At 42.0% G+C, this 18,766-nt stretch overlaps 3 protein-coding genes across 7 annotated transcripts in view; 1 reads left to right on the forward strand and 2 right to left on the reverse strand.

Annotated features, from left to right (window-relative positions):
* Positions 1 to 5,968: 5,968 nt before the first annotated feature.
* GCSH (glycine cleavage system protein H) lies at positions 5,969 to 13,001 on the reverse strand. Its single transcript, XM_027725153.2, has 5 exons — positions 12,825 to 13,001; positions 9,578 to 9,657; positions 8,366 to 8,429; positions 6,685 to 6,816; positions 5,969 to 6,099 (listed from the first exon to the last, which is right to left on the reverse strand). Exons 1-5 carry the CDS (start codon positions 12,949 to 12,951, stop codon positions 6,002 to 6,004), a joined length of 501 nt encoding a protein of 166 aa, XP_027580954.1. The 5' UTR covers positions 12,952 to 13,001; the 3' UTR covers positions 5,969 to 6,001.
* A 57-nt stretch (positions 13,002 to 13,058) lies between these two features.
* BCO1 (beta-carotene oxygenase 1) overlaps positions 13,059 to 18,766 on the forward strand; it is a 64,890-nt gene continuing 59,182 nt past the window's right edge. For 4 of the 5 annotated variants that reach the window (XM_039380817.1, XM_039380819.1, XM_039380818.1 and 1 more), the window contains exons 1-2: positions 13,060 to 14,812; positions 16,644 to 16,710. The gene's annotated coding sequence lies outside the window, so the exon portion shown is untranslated. Of the gene's footprint in view, positions 14,813 to 16,643; positions 16,711 to 18,766 lie in introns of all 5 variants that reach the window. The other variant, XM_027725186.2, reaches the window with a different exon arrangement.
* The window catches only part of PKD1L2 (polycystin 1 like 2), a 38,090-nt gene continuing 32,981 nt past the window's right edge, over positions 13,658 to 18,766 (reverse strand). The window contains exons 39-42 of the mRNA XM_039380808.1: positions 17,435 to 17,645; positions 16,006 to 16,107; positions 14,665 to 14,796; positions 13,658 to 13,852 (exon numbers count right to left, since the gene is read on the reverse strand). Coding sequence (XP_039236742.1) covers positions 13,727 to 13,852; positions 14,665 to 14,796; positions 16,006 to 16,107; positions 17,435 to 17,645 — 571 coding nt within the window. The 3' untranslated portion in view covers positions 13,658 to 13,726. The remainder of the gene's footprint in view (positions 13,853 to 14,664; positions 14,797 to 16,005; positions 16,108 to 17,434; positions 17,646 to 18,766) is intronic.

Below are 18,766 nucleotides of genomic sequence, written 5' to 3' on the forward strand. Positions count from 1 at the left end.
GACTGGTGTAGTTGATGTTATCAGTGTGTTGTGTGTAGAATATTCTGTTAAAAGTGTCATTAAGGAAATTGTGTGTCTTAAATGGTGTTATAACTTTAGGCTCTTTTTTTTTTTGTCCGATCTGACTTCACTAAATCATAATAATGCTCCTCTTAAAAGTACCAAGACAATATTTCATCAAACTGCATAATCAAGGCTCACACATTACACTTTAAACCACTTTCTAGGACAAAATGTTGTGTTACTGTTGTGAGTTTTAAACTTTTCTTGTATTTCTCTATCTTAAAAAAGCCAAATTGTATTATCCTTTTAAACTCAAGGAGCTAATGTGTAGGTTTTTAAAGCTGATCAAAAGCAGTAAAACTGAACTTGGTTGAGATTACTCATAAATCCAGTTTCTGAACTGTGGCACAACCTGTCCTGACTCCATGGAGGTGCACCCAGATGTGAAGTTCAGGTATTTTAAGGTTGATCCAAGCTGAGCTCTGCCTGGGTGGAAAACCTGCCAACATCTGGACATGAATCCATGTTGTAAGCCAGGAAAATTCTGCTGTGACAGAGAATTAGAGTTCTTGGAATGGTTTGAACAAACCCAACTCCTCCCTTGTAGTGTCACACCAATGATTTCTCTCTGTAATGGAGATTCTGTCCTGTTGAGGGGAGTGTTCTTCAACATGTAAGTTTTTAATACTGTTTCTTTGATTTAACTCTGTTTAAAGAAAAAAAAGTGTTACTTGACTGGTAAATTACTTTTGGTTGTAGTGTCTTCTGCAATGTTTATATTTCACCAAACAATGTTTGTTTCTAATGTTTGTAAAAAAAAAAAAATGTAATATCACCAGAAGTCAAAAATCAATGTTTTCTAATAATGCCTTGTAACTTACCCAGCCTTACAGTACTTCAGACAATTTTCCACCAAAACCGCATCTAGTCACTGGTTGTCACAATTATGAAAAATATATATATATTTATAAACCTGTAGCTTCTAGCTGCCATTAAAGATTAATGATACAAATCACGAGCACGTGGTGACTACAAACCTCTTTTTTTTTTTTTTTAGAGCTGAGAAACCATGATGTCTTTTTTTGTTGGCAGTCTGAAACAATTGTGTTCCAATGCATCTGCTGTGCTTGTGTGAAGACGTGTTGGGATGTACCTGCACATCTGAAGCAAATATCTGATATTTGGGCCAGGTTTTCTGCCAACCTGTCTTAGGAGGGTTCTCGGTGGAAGCTGCATTTTTTTCTTGTAGGAATATTACCATGTTTGAAGGAGACAGGGTGGGATTATCAGTGGGTGTAAATGTAATGTGGCTGCTTTTCTTTAACCTGTACTTTCAAAGCCTTTTTTATAATGTGGGCAAAAGCCACATGGCCACGAGGAGAAAAAAAATGTTTCGTGTCTATTCTCATGTAATTCGTACAACTTATTTTTCTATCCTCTTTCAGAAACATCTGCTCGGCTGTCTCATTATTAATATTGTTTTTTGCCTGTGTTCCTTTGGAAGGGCAAACTAATTAAAATTAGCCCTAGATTTCTTTTTTTCCTTTTTAATTTTTTCCTTCCCCAGAGGGAATGTTTTCTGAGTTGACATCTACCTTATCTTTCCGTTCAAGTAAAAATGAACTCTTAGCCCACATAAATGACAGAACCTAGAATTGTTTTCTGAAGGTGCCATAATATAAATATTAGACTGTAATAGTTAGAATAATAGAGTGTAATTTCCCTTTTGTTTGGTGAGGCAGATGCTTTGAATTTAAAACTGCTGTTATGCTTGAGTGACCTTGAAGTAATGAGATTACAGTTCAGAGTGAAATTGTAATGAAGTCATGGTGGTCTAAAAAAAAAAAACAAGAAAAGGAATAGTTTTACATTGTTCTTTAGTCTTGGATTAATTTTCCATTTTTTTCACTCCTGAATGGGACAAAATATGACTATGGTAATTCATCTGATGATTAATCAGCATTACTGTGGATAATCTTATTAATAACAAGTGTTAAAATGTGTGCAGTATTCAGGCAGTTTTACTGTCGATAACAAACTCGATTTCCTAATGTCCCTCTCTGGCTGTTTCTTGGAGTCCACCAACAGTTTTTGGTGTGACCAATGAGTTGAACTGGCTCAGGGGATGTGTGGAATGCCAGGGCTCTCTCCAGTGAGGGCTTGGCACCACCAGAGGCAGCAGGAACAGAGGGCAAGGCCAAAGAGGAGGAACAGGGAGCAAGGGCCTCGTCTTTCAGGGAGCTGTGAGATCAGCTCAGGTTCTCCTGCAACCTCATCCCAGGAGCTTGGGCTGTTGTCATGACTGAGAGCTGCAGTCCCAACCCCTCCCTGACCTCTGGATGAATGTCTCTTCTTCCTTGGAACACTCCATGTATCCAGGGGCAGGTAGGGAGGAGAAACAGGGACTGGCTGTGCTGCTTCCAAAGCGTGTCCCTCTGCAAGACTCCCCAGCAGAAATACTACTGCAGGTCAGATAGAAGCAGGAATATATTAAAGCACCACGTTGTCCTTCAGTTACTCTTTAAACCTATGGAAGGTGAAGGAAGTTGACAACAAAACATTCCTATCAAAGCTTTGAACAGCTGAATTCTCTTTTATATTTAACACACTTACCAGGGCAAGCTGGTGCAAGAAATGCCCCTTGGCCTAACAGAAAGCTGCAGAACTGTTTCAGTGGTAGATGGGGGTGATGTATTGCAGGAAAAAAATGATGTGCAATGGTGATATTATCACCAGTTTTATCAGTGGCTTTGCCTTACCAGTTGTGGCACAAGGGAGGGCTTCTCAGAACAGCCAGGAGTTGCCAAGAACACTTATTTCTGTCGTTTTCTCTTGATCCAGACCCGTGCAGTGAAGAAGGGAGGTGGGTGATGGCTGCACAACAGAAGTACTCTTGGGTCTAAGAAGTGCAGACTCATCCTCCTGCCTTGTGGATTGACCTTCATGGTTAGAGAAAGGTATAAGTGCTGCACTTCCATTAAAATGCATCTCGAAGCAAAATACATTCAACAGCATAAATAATTGAATGCTATAACCAAATGACAAATAAAGCAGCCTAATAGCAAAGGATGTAGGGTGCTTGTACTGCATTAAAACAGATCAGGTCTGAAGTGACTGAATTATGCTTTGTCAGGAAGAGAGAAACATCGATATAGTGAGGCAAACTCTGCCCCATCCAGATACCACAGACTCAGTTCTCTGCCAAGGACTGTTCTTAGACTGTGTCGAAGTAGTGTGGGCGAAGTGGAGAAAATTATGTTAAGGACACTCCTAAGCTGCTCTCAACGTTTGTCTGTGCCATCTGCAGCATATCTTGCTGGCAATTCATGCTGATGGATATTGCTCGAGAGTCTTTTACTCCCGTCTCACATCCATGAGGTCCCATTCCCCGGGAATAGCTTGCCAAAGGATGTTGTTTTCCATTAGTCCAGCCACGTGATGATGGGGGGGAATAAAACGAGGCTTAAGTTAATTCCTTTGTTACATATAGTGCTGTGAGAAGTGCGTTTTAAAGGTTTTCAGTGAAGCGAGATGCGCTTAATATTTTTCCTGAGCTTGCAGTTGCCCCGGGCGAGGGAGTGACCCGGAGGCTGAGGTGTCACTGCTGAGGTGTCACTGTGACCCGGGGACCCGGCTGGGCGTTCCTCGCCCCGGCTGGAACGATTTGAGTGCCACCGTGTGGGGAATTCAGGCGACGATTTCCATTTTTAATTGCGGTTATTTGGATCAGCACAGGTCACACCGTTCATGACCTGAAGCATTCCACCCACGGGTGGCATCCTGTTATTTATTGATTTTGCGATATTCCTGGGGTTTCTTTCTCTTCTCCAAAATATCTAGTGCAGGGGGTGCAAGTTCCTTTGCCTCTTGCTGTGTGATCTCCACACATCCCAGCTTTAAGCAAAAGAACATCCATTCTCCAGCTGTACACCATGAAAGGTTGAATTTCAGATTTTCTTTTCAGACAGTTGTCATTTACCCACGTTCATGTACTTAAACTGCTAATACAGTTTAAATGGGCAAAGTTTAAGGAAGAGACCAGATTTGCCAGTTTTTACTGTTCTCCAGGTCCCTTAGGGCGTTACAGAAATTACTATTTTACTGATCAAAATGAAAGAATACAAATGTTTTTTAAGGAAAAATGGTATAAAAATGCATTAAAATGCTCTGGAGTAATCTTTAAAGGGAGATTCACAAGGGTCATGTATTACATGGCAATAAATGATGGGCCTGTTTCTCCCTAAAGCTGGGAAAAAAAAGGTGGAGGAAACAGTATCAAATAGAAATATTTTCCTGCATTCCTACCTGCATTTGCCTGAACTTGCTGTGTTGGACACAAACTTTCCCTTCCAAAGTGCACAGGGGGGGTGGAAATCCCAACTGATGCAGGGAGCCTGTAAGAGGCTGGGATCAAGCTCCCAGCTCTCTGGGCCCTGGATGTTGCCACAGTAAATATTGCATGGCAGTGTGAATAATGGATAAGTACTGAGGGTTTTTAAAACATTTACACTGGGTTTACAAGAGCCTTTTGTTTAATCAACCACTGCCAAGTCAGAATTCCTATGGACCAGTCAAAACCCCTCTTGCCCCTTAGTCACTGTGCAGTTTAACTCCTGTGGTGATGATGGAACTGTACTAAAGACACAGTTGATTCTCTCTTGGCAGGGCTTTGATCTGTGACTTGTGTAGGGAAAATCTTCTCCTAGGATTTAAAGCAAAAAAACCCCACCAAACCAATTACTTTGACATCCCTTCAGATCATAAAAGAAACCCTCTTTTTACACATTAGAGAAGTTTCCGTATGACCAGCAGTGCATTTCTGCCTTTTAGAAGGGCTGTGATTCACATCCTTTTAGAAGAAGGAACTTTCAAAGGAATATGGATTTTGCCTGATACAAATTAAGCATTCCCCTGCTTCCTCTTAGATCAACTTAGTTCCGTGCTTAGCTGCTAACAACCATTTTAAAATCGTGGAAAGAAGTTTTAGACCAAAACTCTGCGGTATTATCGTGTTTTCCTGAAGTGCAGGTGTGTGCAACTCAACCTCACCCTCAGATGTCCCATCACCTTTGAGTGCACAGTTGTGGGGTTGTTAAATATTCAGTCTAATGGAATCAGCTGCTTTAGTTTACTGGTTTGCAAAGGGAGTTTTGGTTTCAGTTGCCTACTTGCTACAGACACACGTGGATAGATGATGTGTCAAACTATTGCTGATCACACAATTTACACAAGTCTCTGCTCTTCTGAAATCACCACAAGATGTAGAATCAGTTCCTTAATTATTTGTGTCTTACATAGTGTTCACTGGGCAAAAACACAGCCTAAAGAATCCACCCTAGAACCTTGAAAAACTATCATTGCATGAGCTTTGCATACCAAGAAAGCACAGAAATGGGAAGACAAAGGCCAGACCTGCTGCCTCCCAGGCATAATCAACTACATAACAGGTGATTATGTAGTAAAACAAGAAGTGAAAACAGAGCATTAATAGATTCTGTAAAGAAGTAAAAATCACGCAGAGAGGTAGCTGATATGGCTTCTCCTTTTTTTTGGCATCACCTTTGCAACTCTAAGTAGGAAGAATACGAGGACATTAGGGAGACACTGCTTTCCCACATCTTGGGAACAATAAAAAGGTATTTCAGGGAAAGCTGTAGCCCAGGTTACAAGTAGAGTCATGTTCCTGCCACAAAATTACCATATTAAGGCTGTTGTTACTAAATTTGATGTCAAATGAATCTAGGGAAGTATATATTTTAGCCAATTTTGTTTCCCCAGAACATTCTGAAGCTACATGAATCAGACAACAGAATAAAAAACCCTCTCAAGTACACAGAGGTGGAACATCTTTATCACTGCAATTATTTATGGTCTTGTGTATATGATCATAAGTGGTATTTTTCAGGTTGCCAGGTCTGGATATTCTGTATTTCCTCAATACAGTTTGATGACAAACTACACTGAAATATTTTATATGAATTTATTTCATTATTCCAGCTCAGTCCTCAATGGATTTTATGTATTTCTCATAGGCATCTTCAGTCATCAGTTCATCAAGTTCAGCAGGGTTTGCCACAGTCATCTTGATAAGCCAACCTGTGGTTAGGAAATTAAAAAGAAAGAGTTGCTAATATCCTACAAGGAAATTCATTCATGTTCCTGCCTTAGGAAAGCACTCCCAGCAGCACATCAGCCCTGGATCACCAGAGAATCAACTGGATTTTTGTGCAGGCAAAACAACACTTCAGTATTTTAAAAAAATCAACAACCAACCAACCTGTCATAAGAAATGGCCTTTTGAGTCAGACCAATTGTCTAATTTAGTGCTGGCTCTGACAGTGGCATTAAGGAGACACTGTCTGGAAAGAAATAGAGGAGCCTGACCCCTCAGGATCATGAGCTGGTACAAGATCCAAGAAACAGAAATGCAGTCAAGGGAAATACATTTAAATTCAACCACAGTCTGTGTCTGAAAAGAACCCCTTGTAAAACAGCTTGTCAGAGACAAGGCTGTGATAATGCTCTCATGTTACATTTCACTGGGCTTGAACTATATCCAATTCAATATATTCCATTTAAGTCTCCACACCATTACATTGGAAGAATAGGAATTGCAGAGCCATTTATGACAGCAATAATCTCAGAGGTATTCGTTACTGGAAGATAAAAATGACATCTTACCATCTTGATAACAAGATTTATTGACAAGCCCTGGATTATCTGCAAGGGCACCATTAATCTCAGTTACCTCTCCTGTGAGAGGAGAGTAGAGTTCACTAGCAGCTTTCACACTTTCCAAAGCCCCAAACTCATCTGAAACAGAGAATAGGATTGAATGTTTTTAAGAGGAAAACACAGAGCACTTCAGTTCTTTTAGTCAGACGTTCTGATGATGATCCAACCAGTGAAATGTCTTGATTTTGAGCAAGAAAATCTGTCAAATAATCTGTCACCCACTTTATGACAATGATCAGGAGTATTAAATTTGATGTTTATGCCTCTGAATTATTCTGGGGAATGTGCCCATCACTGGCTACTACAGAAGGGACAGAAATCCCTACATTTGGTGAATCCTTTGGCTAAAGCCCCACAGCACGTGATAGGATATCAGGTTAGAAGGAACAACATCCAGCCCTTGCTGCACGACACCTAAACCTGCCTTTTATGTACAATTTAAACCTTTCTATACATAACTTGGTTACAAAATAGACACAGCCACAATTTCAGGAATCCCACTTTTCCTTCAGAAACACTATTAAGTGTTGGATCTGCACTCACTGGAACACACACATTAGTATTGAGGAGCCCCACGCTGGGAGCACCCAGCAGCTCTTCCCTTTCTCCTGTTTTGTAGGAAAGGGTGCCTGGAGCAATGTCAGCCCAGAGCAGCTCTAAGCCACAAGCAAACAAGACAGAGGCTGAAGGAGCTGTCAGAAGAGTAGATAGGCATCAGCACAAGGGATCTGAGAACAGCTTGTTCTGGGAAAGCTTGGAATTAGACTAAGGCCAGAAGGAGGAGAAAAGAGGAGAACTTCAAAGGAAACGGAATTCCTTCAGATAAAGCAAAACTACAAGTTGGTTAATTAAAATCCTAAACAGAAGGACTTTTTGTCTAAGGGTCACCATTTAATGTGATGCAGTGGATTTGGCCAAAACAGTCTGATACAACCTACTCCACAGGAAGGATGGCAGAAGAAAGGCCTCCTACTTTACCTCATAATCTACATTCCTTTTTTGCAGTGTCTGAAGCTCATGACAATCCTTCCTTCATATCCTAGTGAGGCAGCTCCCTGTGTGACACAGGAAAAGGCTTTTCCTTTCTACCTGTTAATGCTCCCTCTTCTTTAACATGCAAAATTACAGAACTGAATGGTGAAGAACGTAACAATTTGTACATTGCTAAGGAGCAAAACCCTGTGATTACATCTGATACACCAAAATTACTGAGTCTGGATATTTGTGGAAAAATTAGGGTTTGACATCAATTAAATGTTTCACATCGTGCAACTCACAAATGTGTTAACTGGAGAAGTACAAATAAATACTTGCAAGTCCAAATCAAAGCATAAATATCTTAAAAACAGATTATACATAAAATTATTAAAAGAAATATTTCAAGTATTTTATTTTTAAATAAATTTCTTCGCCATTCAAGCAGCAGATATTTTCTGCTACCAAGCACTGTCTGACAGAATTTGAAATTAAAGCAGCCTCTTGCAGAAATACTGGAATTTATTTTGCATCCAGAAGCTTTATAATGGTATTAATGACCATAAATATTAATTCATAAAATTCATCTTTGCAAAGGAAGGGTGGGATGAATAGAATAATTACTTCATTAGCAACTAGAGCTGAAACTCACCGTGTTTACTCAATTTTGTCCCAATTTCTGGAAGACTACAGTAAACAACGTCTCCTAATGCTTCCTTAAAAGAAAAACAAAAGCATACCTTAAGGAAAGTATACATAGCAGAGAGCTGATACAGTAACTCTGGAATCTGTGTATAAGCACTTTCTAGATTTAGTTCTCATCTTTAAGCATTACGTGGTTTTCACTTTTTCTTTTTAAACACTTAACATGAAAAAACTGGATTGTTTTATCATGGCCCAAATGCCAAATTACTGCTTCTCTATTACAGTGCTAATAACCCTCAGGCTCAGTTTATATGCAGATTCCTTCTGGCAGAATGAGGAATAACATCTGCTCACCTTCTTAGCATCAGTCACAGTAACAACTGTTTCAAAGGACAAAGTTCCCAATGTTTTGAGGGAATTATCTTTTTGTTACAAAGCACAGAGGATTTACTTCCAGTGCAATCTGAAAGAAGGTTCAGTGATTCCTTCGCAGAGACAGGGACAACTGGAGAGCTGTTAACACACCGTTTGCCCTCAATGGCTTAATTGGGACCCTTATCACCATAAGAATTGGCTCAGCTCTTCCCTGACACAGGTACCCTATCTCACCAAAGACCAGGGATCTCAAATGTTATCCACAGAGAACTGAGATCACAGGAAATGCTGCTTGTCCTAAGAAACATTCATTCCACCTATTGACAGCTTGTCCCATTCACTTTTCTCACGTTTCACACCCAGCGAATCTCTGTCCTGAATTTGCCTGTGGCCATTCCAAATCAATTACCTGCACCAGACCAAAACAAAAAATCCAAAGGAACTCCTGTGCTTGCATGAGAGGTATGTGCCATGTTGTACATCGATTCACAACTGTTCTTTAGCCAGAGGGATTTCACCATGGGAAATCTGACCTAAAAAAGCACACGATGTTCCCCTTCACACAGCCACGAACGGCTCAGGCCTAGAAGAACTGAAGGAATAAAGCTCCTCATCAAGTTCAGCTCTCCACAGGCTCAACCTGAAGCAATTAAGAACTTATCAGAATGCTAAGCAGCACGAATATCACCAACACTGTGACAGATCCAAGCCCAAAAATCGCGCTTGGTGTGTAACACACGCAGTTAAAACAGTAAAGAAACCATAGGTGTCCAAAGAGCAAGGCCAGGAGCAGATATGCCCAAATAAATACTGCAGGCCTGGGGGAGGGGGGAGGGATCAATACCTGGGCAAAATCAGTGATTCCTACTGTTCCAATGCCATTATCCACAGATATCCATTCGTGCTTGTCTGTGAACTTGCGGGCTGAAAGGAAACAAACTTGACATTTCAGGAAGAAGTGAAATGTTGCTGGGTTAAATACAGTAACACATCTGCAGGCTTAACCTGGGGGGCTTTCTACTACAGCTCTGTTCAATTTTCTTGGGAAATACCTTACACAGCACATACAATTTACAGAAGCCTCTTGTTCTGCTCAGTGACACGGCAGAGGCTCACTGGGTGTCCTCCTGAGAGCGTCACCAGCTCCTGTGCATTCATCTGGAGACTGAGACAGGGCAGGAGCAAAAGGAGCAGCTCCACTTCCAACAAAAGTGTAAATTTGAAGCATATATGTGTATTTTACCCAGAGCTACACATTTCTACTATAGCATAGTGGCTTTTCAAACATATTTAGTGTTTCTTTCTGACAACCACTTCATTACAGCTGGGAAGGCCAATGTTAATGACTCAAGAAACAGTGTCAGTCTTACAGCATCTCATTCAAAGCTGTCACAGATCTGTGTAAAATTAAGCCAAATTAATAAAGGACAAAAATCAGTCAAATCATGCTGACAACTGTTACTTAAGAGAATTAGCTCTCTGTTAATACAGTGACTCTGAGAAGAACACTTTAGTTATTCTGTCTCATTTTAAAATAAGCCCGTTTAAAACCTTGTAAAGTCACTTCACAGGAATGTTACAACTCTCCATCCATTTTACATCTGCAAGATTCAAGACACCTTTATTAGAGGCAGTTGTTTTCATAAAGTCACATGGAGAGACTTCAAAAGAAGTAACTGAATCAGGAAACGTTTTTCTTGCTAACATTTTTACCTGGAACTTTTTTTACTCAGCATTTTCAGCTACCTTGTCTGTTTTCTCACTTCCATATAGTTTCCCCATAAATACCTCCTTACTTATTTTTAATTTTAACTAATTTATTTTTAATTTTCACTTGCAGCACCCATCCAGCCAGGCAAGGGATGTTGCAGAAGCTGGATAACTTCTGAAACAGAGCTCCCTGTGTGATTAGTGCCAGGGTAGTGCAGCTGGACTTTCCTTTTGAGCTCAAAATTCTCCTCTCAGGCTCTTCCTCTGGGCTGGACTCTTTACAGCACCCACCAGAGAAATCACACTTCTGCAAATCCCAATTACATTTTGACAAATCCTTTTATATTTTCTAAACTTGCACATGAAGAAAAACAGAAGTTCTCACTGTAGACCTGCTAAAATCTTTCCACTATAAGTCTGTCAAATTTTAAGCTGTTTCAATTGCAGGCATCCTCTTATTTGTTCAACAGTAGCAAGTCTCAGATAAAATGGTTTGTCTTTGAATAGGGCCTAAATTTTATAGCCCTCAATACAGCAATACATATTTTGCAAGTGGAGTACACCAAAAAATTGAGTAAAGTGTAAATATGAAGTATTTTTCCATGAATTATCACTCAAAAACCCCAGAGAATTTCAGATAGCATTATTAATACCTACAAAAACATCTCCTGACACACTCCAATGAACAGAATAAATCAAATGTCTTAAATCATTTTAGGTCAAGACATTAAACCCACAGGAATTCTATTGGAAATGAGTAATGAACCATAAGAATGGAGAATGACACACAATCTCAAACCCAAGCTGAATACTTGTGATGTTACAAATGTCACACAGAAACCAACAAATACATTTTTATTTTGGATAATAATATTATACAACATCTGTTTATAAAGCAAGGCCAATAAAAAACCAGAACACTTTCACATCAGTGGAATACAGCAGTAAAATGCTCTGAACAGTTGGAAGAGTACATTTCTTTCAGGATAAAAAAAAAACGTGAGAAATTAGGAAATCTAAGCATGCAACAAAAAACACCGTAGCTAAAGTAAAGGTCAAATTAAAAACAGTTAATAAGTAATCTCAAAATTTGAACTTTGATCTTATGTGATCAATCAACTCAGATGAATATGAATTGTCAAAGCATACCAAATCTCTCCCCTGCATTCTTTTTCAGAAGAGCAGCTGAATTTCCTCCAGCTTCACTCATTTCAACAGGACTTTGGTTTCAGCTTAACTAACACGTTCTGAACTCAACCCTTCATTCAGTGTAACCTGCTTCTATTAGATACTTCATAAATTTACATCTGAAGAGTGAACTCACACTCCCCCAAAGAGGCATACAAACTTTTTCCTCTCTGCCTAAAACAAAAGCACAGCTTGTTATTCCTTCGAGTGATATGTATAGAAAAACAATGGGTACCTTAATCAGAATAGTGAAAAAGCTCAGACTGAATTTGCAAATAATGAGTAACAAACGTTATTCCTTTCACTTGCAGCAGAAGGCAGTTAAGCAGGTAGGTTTAAGACTCTCTGGAAGAAAACTGATGAGCTCTTCTTACTGGCTGCATTACTTTTATAGCATATTTGCCTCCTCACCTACTTTTTCAACATTTCTGTTTGCTAGAGTAGCACAGATTCTGTTCTTCAGACTTCTGTGGGCAACTTCCATTCAAAGAGAGCTTCGACAGCAGCAGATGCCTTCAGAATTAAGTACACAGAGCAAAACCACCCCAGGCACTGATGTGCGAGTCCATCTCCTGCCTTGCCCCTGGTGCAGCTCTGGCTGCCAGAGCAAAACTTCTTCATCCCAAACAGGCTCAAGGCCCCGAAAACCTGGCTGGAGCTCCCCGGCCCTGGCTCTGTCCCCGCCAGACACCCCCTCCTGCCCCTTTCTTGCGCTGCTGGTGCTCCTTGGAGCTGTTTGGGGGCGACAATCCCAGGAAAATATGAGCTGTGTTGGTCAAGCTGGTGCTCTCCGCGCTCGGCCCGCTCCTCAAAGCTGCTGCCTGGGGGAGACTGAGCCTCGAAAAGTTTCTTGGCAACTGAGGGAGGTGAACCTGCTCCCGGCGGGAGCGGGAATGGGGAGAGCGTCAGGAGCGGGACAAGGGGCAGGGACGAGCCCTGCGCGGCCTCAGCGCTATTGCGGGGCTCTCCCGGTACCCTGCGAGGGGCCGCCAGGACACACGGCTGGGCGGGAGGGAGGGAAAGATGCAGGGATAGAAGGAGGGATAGAAAGAGGGAAGGAGGGATATAGGGCGGCTGCCGCCCGGCTGCCCCGCGCACACCGCACCGGCGGGCGAGGTCCCGCAGCCCACCCTGCCCGCAGCCTCCCCCCGGCGCTGTGCCGCGCTCCCCCCGCTCCCCCGGCCGGCACTCACCGGACAGCAGCAGCGCCCCGGTGCGCAGCCCGCGGGCCGCGGGCACCCGCGGTGGCGGTGGGAGGCGCGGGCAGCGCGGCGCCAGCGCCAGCACCGGCCCGACCCGCCACAGCGCTCGCCACGCCATCTTTGCCCGCGGGCGGGCGGGGGCGGTGCCGGCGGGAGGCGGTGATGGCGGCGGGGCGGGGACGGGCCCCTGCCGGCCCTCAGCGGGTCCCTCACGGCGGCGGGACCGGGACGGGACTCGCGGGCCGTGAGGAGCCGCCTGGATACAGCTCCGAGCCCCCGCCGCGCCGGCAGCGGGGCCGGGGCCGGCGTGAGGGAGCCGCCATCTTCCCGTGAGGGAGAGCGAGAGGTTTTAGGCAGACTGCAACAGACGCTCAGTGTTTATTAAATAAATACAGGTGTCGAATCTACAGCAAGCGCACGTGGGACGTTTCGCCTTAGGTTTAGCGTTACTTCTTAGCTGTTACTGCAAAATAACACGCTGAGAACGGCTCGCTGGTGGACACCGCGTCATTCTCCCAGAACATTCTGAGTTGTGAGGGACCCACACCGATGATCAAAGTCCAGCTCCTGGCCCTGCACAGGACACCCCCAAGAATCCCACTATGTGCCTGAGAGCATTGCCCAAAGGCTCCTTGAACTCCCTCAGGCTTGGGACCACGACCACTGTCCTGGGAGCCTGTTCAGTGCCCGACCACCCTCTTTAACCTTTTCCTTATGTCCAACCTAAACCTCCCCTGACACAGCTTCACGCCATTCCCTTGGGTAAGCCCGTTCTAGTGAGAAGCTGCGATAACCTAAGCCTAAAACCTAACCTAACCCTAACCACTGCAGCTGATAGCGGACGAGTAAATATTTTGCCCACAAGCAAAGTGACTTTTCAATGTGGTCGTCGTTCACTCGCTGACAGGTTGCTCCAGCTGCCCGTCAGTGACTGGCTTCTCTTCCTTCTTGCATTTAATCCCGAAGAAACTGAAGAGTTTCATTAGCATTAGATCAACAATCTCCTCTTCTTCTGAAGCCTGAAATAACAACAAGCAGCAAGTTACTCGGATGCACAGACCAGAAGTGGATTCAGTCGCAAGACAAAATCTCTGCTTGAGTTGAAATAAGCCAGCTTTCACTCCCAGCAAGGCATGAGTGGCTGCCAAAGCAAAACTTGCCAATATTTTTATCCAGACAAAAGCCTCAGATGAGCATGGGCACCACAGAAATTTTGGCTCTGTCAAAGCTCATGGAAATCTTTCTACAGGAGCCTGGAGTTCACTTGCCAGCTCCTATACAGCCAGTGGTATGTACAATGAGCCACCCACCGTTTCTAGATGAAGCAAATGAGAAAAACTGAATATCTCTTGTCTTCTACCAACCACATCCTTTGTTTTCATCTCTTTTGACTTTATTTAAAACCTAGAGGAATTCTGGGCAGTACTGGAGTACTAAGTTGGATTTCACACCATGTTATCAAAAGCTTGAATGGGTCAGGGACTCACAATGAGAGTTTTAAAAGGAGCTGTAAAGTCCTCATGCACTTCAGCAGCAGTTTTGGCACTGATTTCAAAATAGCTCAGGACAAGCCTAAGCACAACTTTTTGCTGGGTTTAGTATGTGAAGAGAAGGCTACAAATCAGATCTCGTACTGCATCTGAACAGCAAGTCGTCTGGCCAGGAGAAGACAGCATCAATCTGGAAAATCTGAAGTGTGCTTTCTCAGCAAATGTTGACTTCTTAAGAGTTGGGTTGAATTTACATGGTTTTCATCCATGGCTGAATACATAAATCATGAGTAAGCACTGAACAATAAATATTAAAAACAGGAGAGTTTAGATGAACACACCTGGTAGTGCTTCTGCTCCTCACTAAAAGCAACCAGAATCACCGAAATGAACAGATTCAGTACCACAAATGTCATAAAAATGATGCAGGATCCAATTAAGAAGGAGCCTAAAATTGGATTGTAGTCCAAGACCTGTATAATTCGTAAGGTAAGACATCATATTGTGATTGTAACCACAAACAGACATACATATGTACATACAAGCAGTTAAGACCCAAAAAGTTTGTCTTTCTGAAAATCCCGTGTCTAATCACTTATACCATATGTATTGTAAATATATATACATTTTCTCCTTTAGCCACTGTCATGTGATATGATATGATATCATGTTAATATGATATAGTAAAAATATGATAGAATATTATATATATATATATATATATAAGATTGGCAATCATATATATATTATATATATATATATATATATAAGATGGACAATCTTTGGGGTTTTTTTAAGTATTTGAATTTGATTGTAATGTATGAAAGTTTCACATGACAGTTGACAAGCCTGGAGATCTGTTTATCCACGGAACAACTGAAGCTCCCTCACACCTCAGCTTTCAAAGTACACATGAAATCTCTTTATGCATTTATTTTATTTTATTGTATGTTTTACAGAGAAGCCCAGTCAGACCTTCTTAGACTCTTAGAAACCAAGGGTTATGAAAAATCCAAACCCCTAATTTTCATGTAAGCTGCAACACAGGAATATATTTCCATGATTAACATGAGTGGGATGTAGAGGTGAAAAACGTTGTGCCCAGTTACTGATCTTCAAAGCCACCCATATCCTATTGGACCCATGGTCTAAAAACAGCCACCAGGAGGACTTCACAATCAGAGATGTCCAAGAGCTAGCTTGCTCCACAAAAAAGAGTGTTCAAAGGATATTGCAGTATTTGAAAGAACTTAGTGAAAAAGTCAAGAACAATAAAAACCAATGTAACACAAAGTTCCCCTTGCCTTTCTTGGAAAGCTGGAGGGTTTGTTCAGAACAAACACAAGGCATCACTCACATTTCTATCTTTAGCTTTCTAAGGAAATTGCTCAAAACTGTCTGTAATGAATTAGTAACATCTCTCTAGTTGAAATGTGGGCAGGTTTCTCAATGAAAGGTTCATTATGAGTCTCCTCATGGTCAAAACGGGATGCAAGAGAGATTTCACTTGGTGTCTTTTTCTTGATGAGAAAAGGCGACTGCTTTAGGAAGCCGTGGAGCTTGCAAAATTATATTAATGTTTAACACTAATTGGAAGTATTTCTATTTGCTGGGTCAGAGCATATTTGGTAGCTGAGATGCTAATTATATGGTGATAAACTTCCCAAAATTAAAAGTGGTACCTCTTCATAGTTGAAGATTCCCAGCTGAAGACTGACCATGGTCTCTGCTGAATCAAAGAGAGTTTTGTAAGAGTAGAGCTTCCAGCCAAATATCAGGTTTGCCTGCAGAGGACAGAAGTCACATCCTGTGTCATGATCAGAGTCCTTGCTGCAAAGTCAGCTGATGACTTCTGTATTCAGAGAAAACCCTCCCAGCTTGTCATTGGAGCCATGAAGCTTTTTGTGGTTTGGGTTTTTCTTTTATTTACAAGCAGGGGAAACATCAGACAAAGTAACAGAAGAAGCCTAACCTAGAGCTAGAACTGGATTCACTTTGTTTAGTTTTAAGACCTTTTATCATGGATATGAGAATGTCTTATATCAGCTCAGTTTGCCACTAGATATGTGAAAAAATCTGCAAATACATGACAAAAATCATGAAAGTAATTTAGCTCGTCTTCAAGGAGCAGATTTATCCCTGTCCAAACAATTCATAGGCACAAACACAGATCCTTCCAAACAGGCAAGCTCCTTGTTTGCCCTCAGTAACCAAGATGCTGATTTGTTAATTTATACCTTGAGGGCCTACTGTGTCTGATTTAAATGAAGGCTGCTGCAGGCTCACCTTTTTCTCATCCCTCTGCTTCTTTCTTTCACAGCTCCATCACTCTCATGATGGGACAGCAGGCTGGCTCATGGAACTGATCTGATCACTTATTTTACCTGGTAAGTTTGTGACCACACCAGTGCCTAAAGCTACTCAGTTGCCTGAGTGTCAGTGCTGGAGGGAGGGATGAGGGACACGAAATCAGGCAGTGTGAGTCTGCAGCAGGTCCTGTTTGTCACAGGACTGTCCTTTATGGGACAACTTGGATTTGGCTCAGATGGTTTCCACTTTTTTAGTGACTCTGGAATTAATTTGCTGAATTTCCTGAATCGCCCTGCCAGAAGATTTACACAAAACATCTCAGTTAAACAGTAAATGTACATAAATAGTTGCAGTCCAAGAATTCTTTAACCTCGTTAGGATGAAAATATAATTGTATTTGTATAATAAGTATTCCTGCAATAGGCAGAAAAATAATTATTTCCCACTTATAAACTAGCCAAATAGAAAATGGCACTTGCTGCACTCTCCACATAATAATTTTATCCAGAAAATTAGTTTTCCTGCACTTTGTTCTTTGTCATATCTATTACACATAGATAACCCTTTTTTTTTTCATCTCAGCATTTATTTTTTACTAAATTTTGGTTTACAAAGAACAGACAAGTGGGTATTTTAACTTCTCTTTCACACATACAAGCTGCTAACCTAAGATTTGGACAGACAGCTTTATTCCATTTTACATAGGAAAGCCGTGTTGCTTTCAGCATCCAGAAATAAATCATTTAACCTGACAGTCCCTGGGTGCTGCCTGCAGACAACAGAAAGCACAGGGGTACTCACAGCAATGGAATAGGCAAGGAACATGATTGCAATCACAGTGATGAATCCAGAGATGTCACCCCATGCCCTCCTCAGTGTTGAGGTGATCATGTTTAGTTTAGGGTTGAGCCTGAGGAGGTGCCACAGTTTCACTGTGGAGAGGAGCACCAGGAACGAGATCAGGTAGCCAAGAACTGCATCAGCTCTCGCTGTCTCGCTGAAGCTCACAGAGCTGTTGGAGAGAAGGGAAATGTGTAACAGACCATGCACACAGAGTCCTTTGAAGAGCATAAATGGGTGTGCTGGAAAGGCCAATAACTCTGTCCTGGTTTCACTGGAGACCTAATGAGTTCCTGCTGGAGTCTTCCCACCTGTACTTCCTGCTGTGCACACACAAAAAGCTCAGTTGTGCAGGGCAGAGCTGGTGTTTTTTTAATGTTTTTTACAGCATTTTAGCTGTAGCCTAAATGCTGCTTATTTTTATCAACTCATAGTTTAAAGGCAGCTAATGCAGCTTTTATAAGTTGTGTGCACAAATAGAGAGCATGACATATTCCTGTGTGATTAAAAAGTGCTGCATTAGCAAGAATGTAGCTGTCAGGTTAAAGAAGTGCTTGTTCTTTCTGCTCTGTCAGCATATGTGAGGCTGCATCTGGGATTCCTAGTTTTGGGCTCCCTAGTGCCAGGAGTCTTTGAGTCCAATGAAGGGCACTGAGATGGTTGGGAGTGGGGTCACAGGACACATGAGAGAAGGGTGTGGGAGCTTGGTTTGTTCATTCTGGAGCAAAGAAAGCTAAGAAGGCCTCCAACTGCTGTCTCCAGCTATATAGTCAGTGGTTATGGAGAGGGTGTAGTAAAACACTTCCTGGAGGTGCACAATGAAATGATAAGGGATAATAGCCACAAGCTGCAGCAAGAGGAATTCCAGATGGACATGGAAAAAACAGGGGTTTTTTCTCCACAATGTGAATAGTTCAGGGCTCCAGAGAGGCTGTGGAACCTCTGTCCTTGGAGATACTCAAAACTCAACCAAACAAGACCCCAAGCAACCTGATCTAACACCAAAAGAGGGGGTTGGAACAGAAGCCTTCAGAGGTCCTTTCCTTCCTAAATCATCCTGTGATCCTGTCACTTCTGTCCTGTGTGACTGTATTTTAACAGATGTTATAATTTCCTATTCTGTACTAAATAAGACATTATTGTCCCCTAACCAATGGCTTTTTACAACAAAGAACAAGGCAGATTATGTGCTTCTGGGTGGATGTCCTGTGGCAGAAAGGCTCGTTGGTTCACAAGAGGGTGATGCAGACAGGAAATTAGCAGCTAGAAAGGGAAACTTAGTGCTCAAGTCTG

This window comes from Pipra filicauda, unplaced genomic scaffold (genome assembly GCF_003945595.2).
Source record: "Pipra filicauda isolate LSUMZ 115617 unplaced genomic scaffold, ASM394559v2 scaffold203_size1373443_pilon, whole genome shotgun sequence".
NCBI classification, from domain to species: domain Eukaryota; kingdom Metazoa; phylum Chordata; class Aves; order Passeriformes; family Pipridae; genus Pipra; species Pipra filicauda.

What these genes read in the sequence shown, in the direction of transcription:
- GCSH (XM_027725153.2), bottom strand. Translation starts at nt 12,951, where the DNA reads ATGGCGTGGCGAGCGCTGTGGCGGGTCGGGCCGGTGCTGGCGCTGGCG. An exon ending in CGGGGCGCTGCTGCTGTCCG is followed by an intron (nt 9,658 to 12,824) that starts GTGAGTGCCGGC and finishes GTTTCCTTTCAG; the next exon opens with CCCGCAAGTTCACAGACAAG. An exon ending in GAATCACTGATTTTGCCCAG is followed by an intron (nt 8,430 to 9,577) that starts GTATTGATCCCT and finishes TTTTCTTTTAAG; the next exon opens with GAAGCATTAGGAGACGTTGT.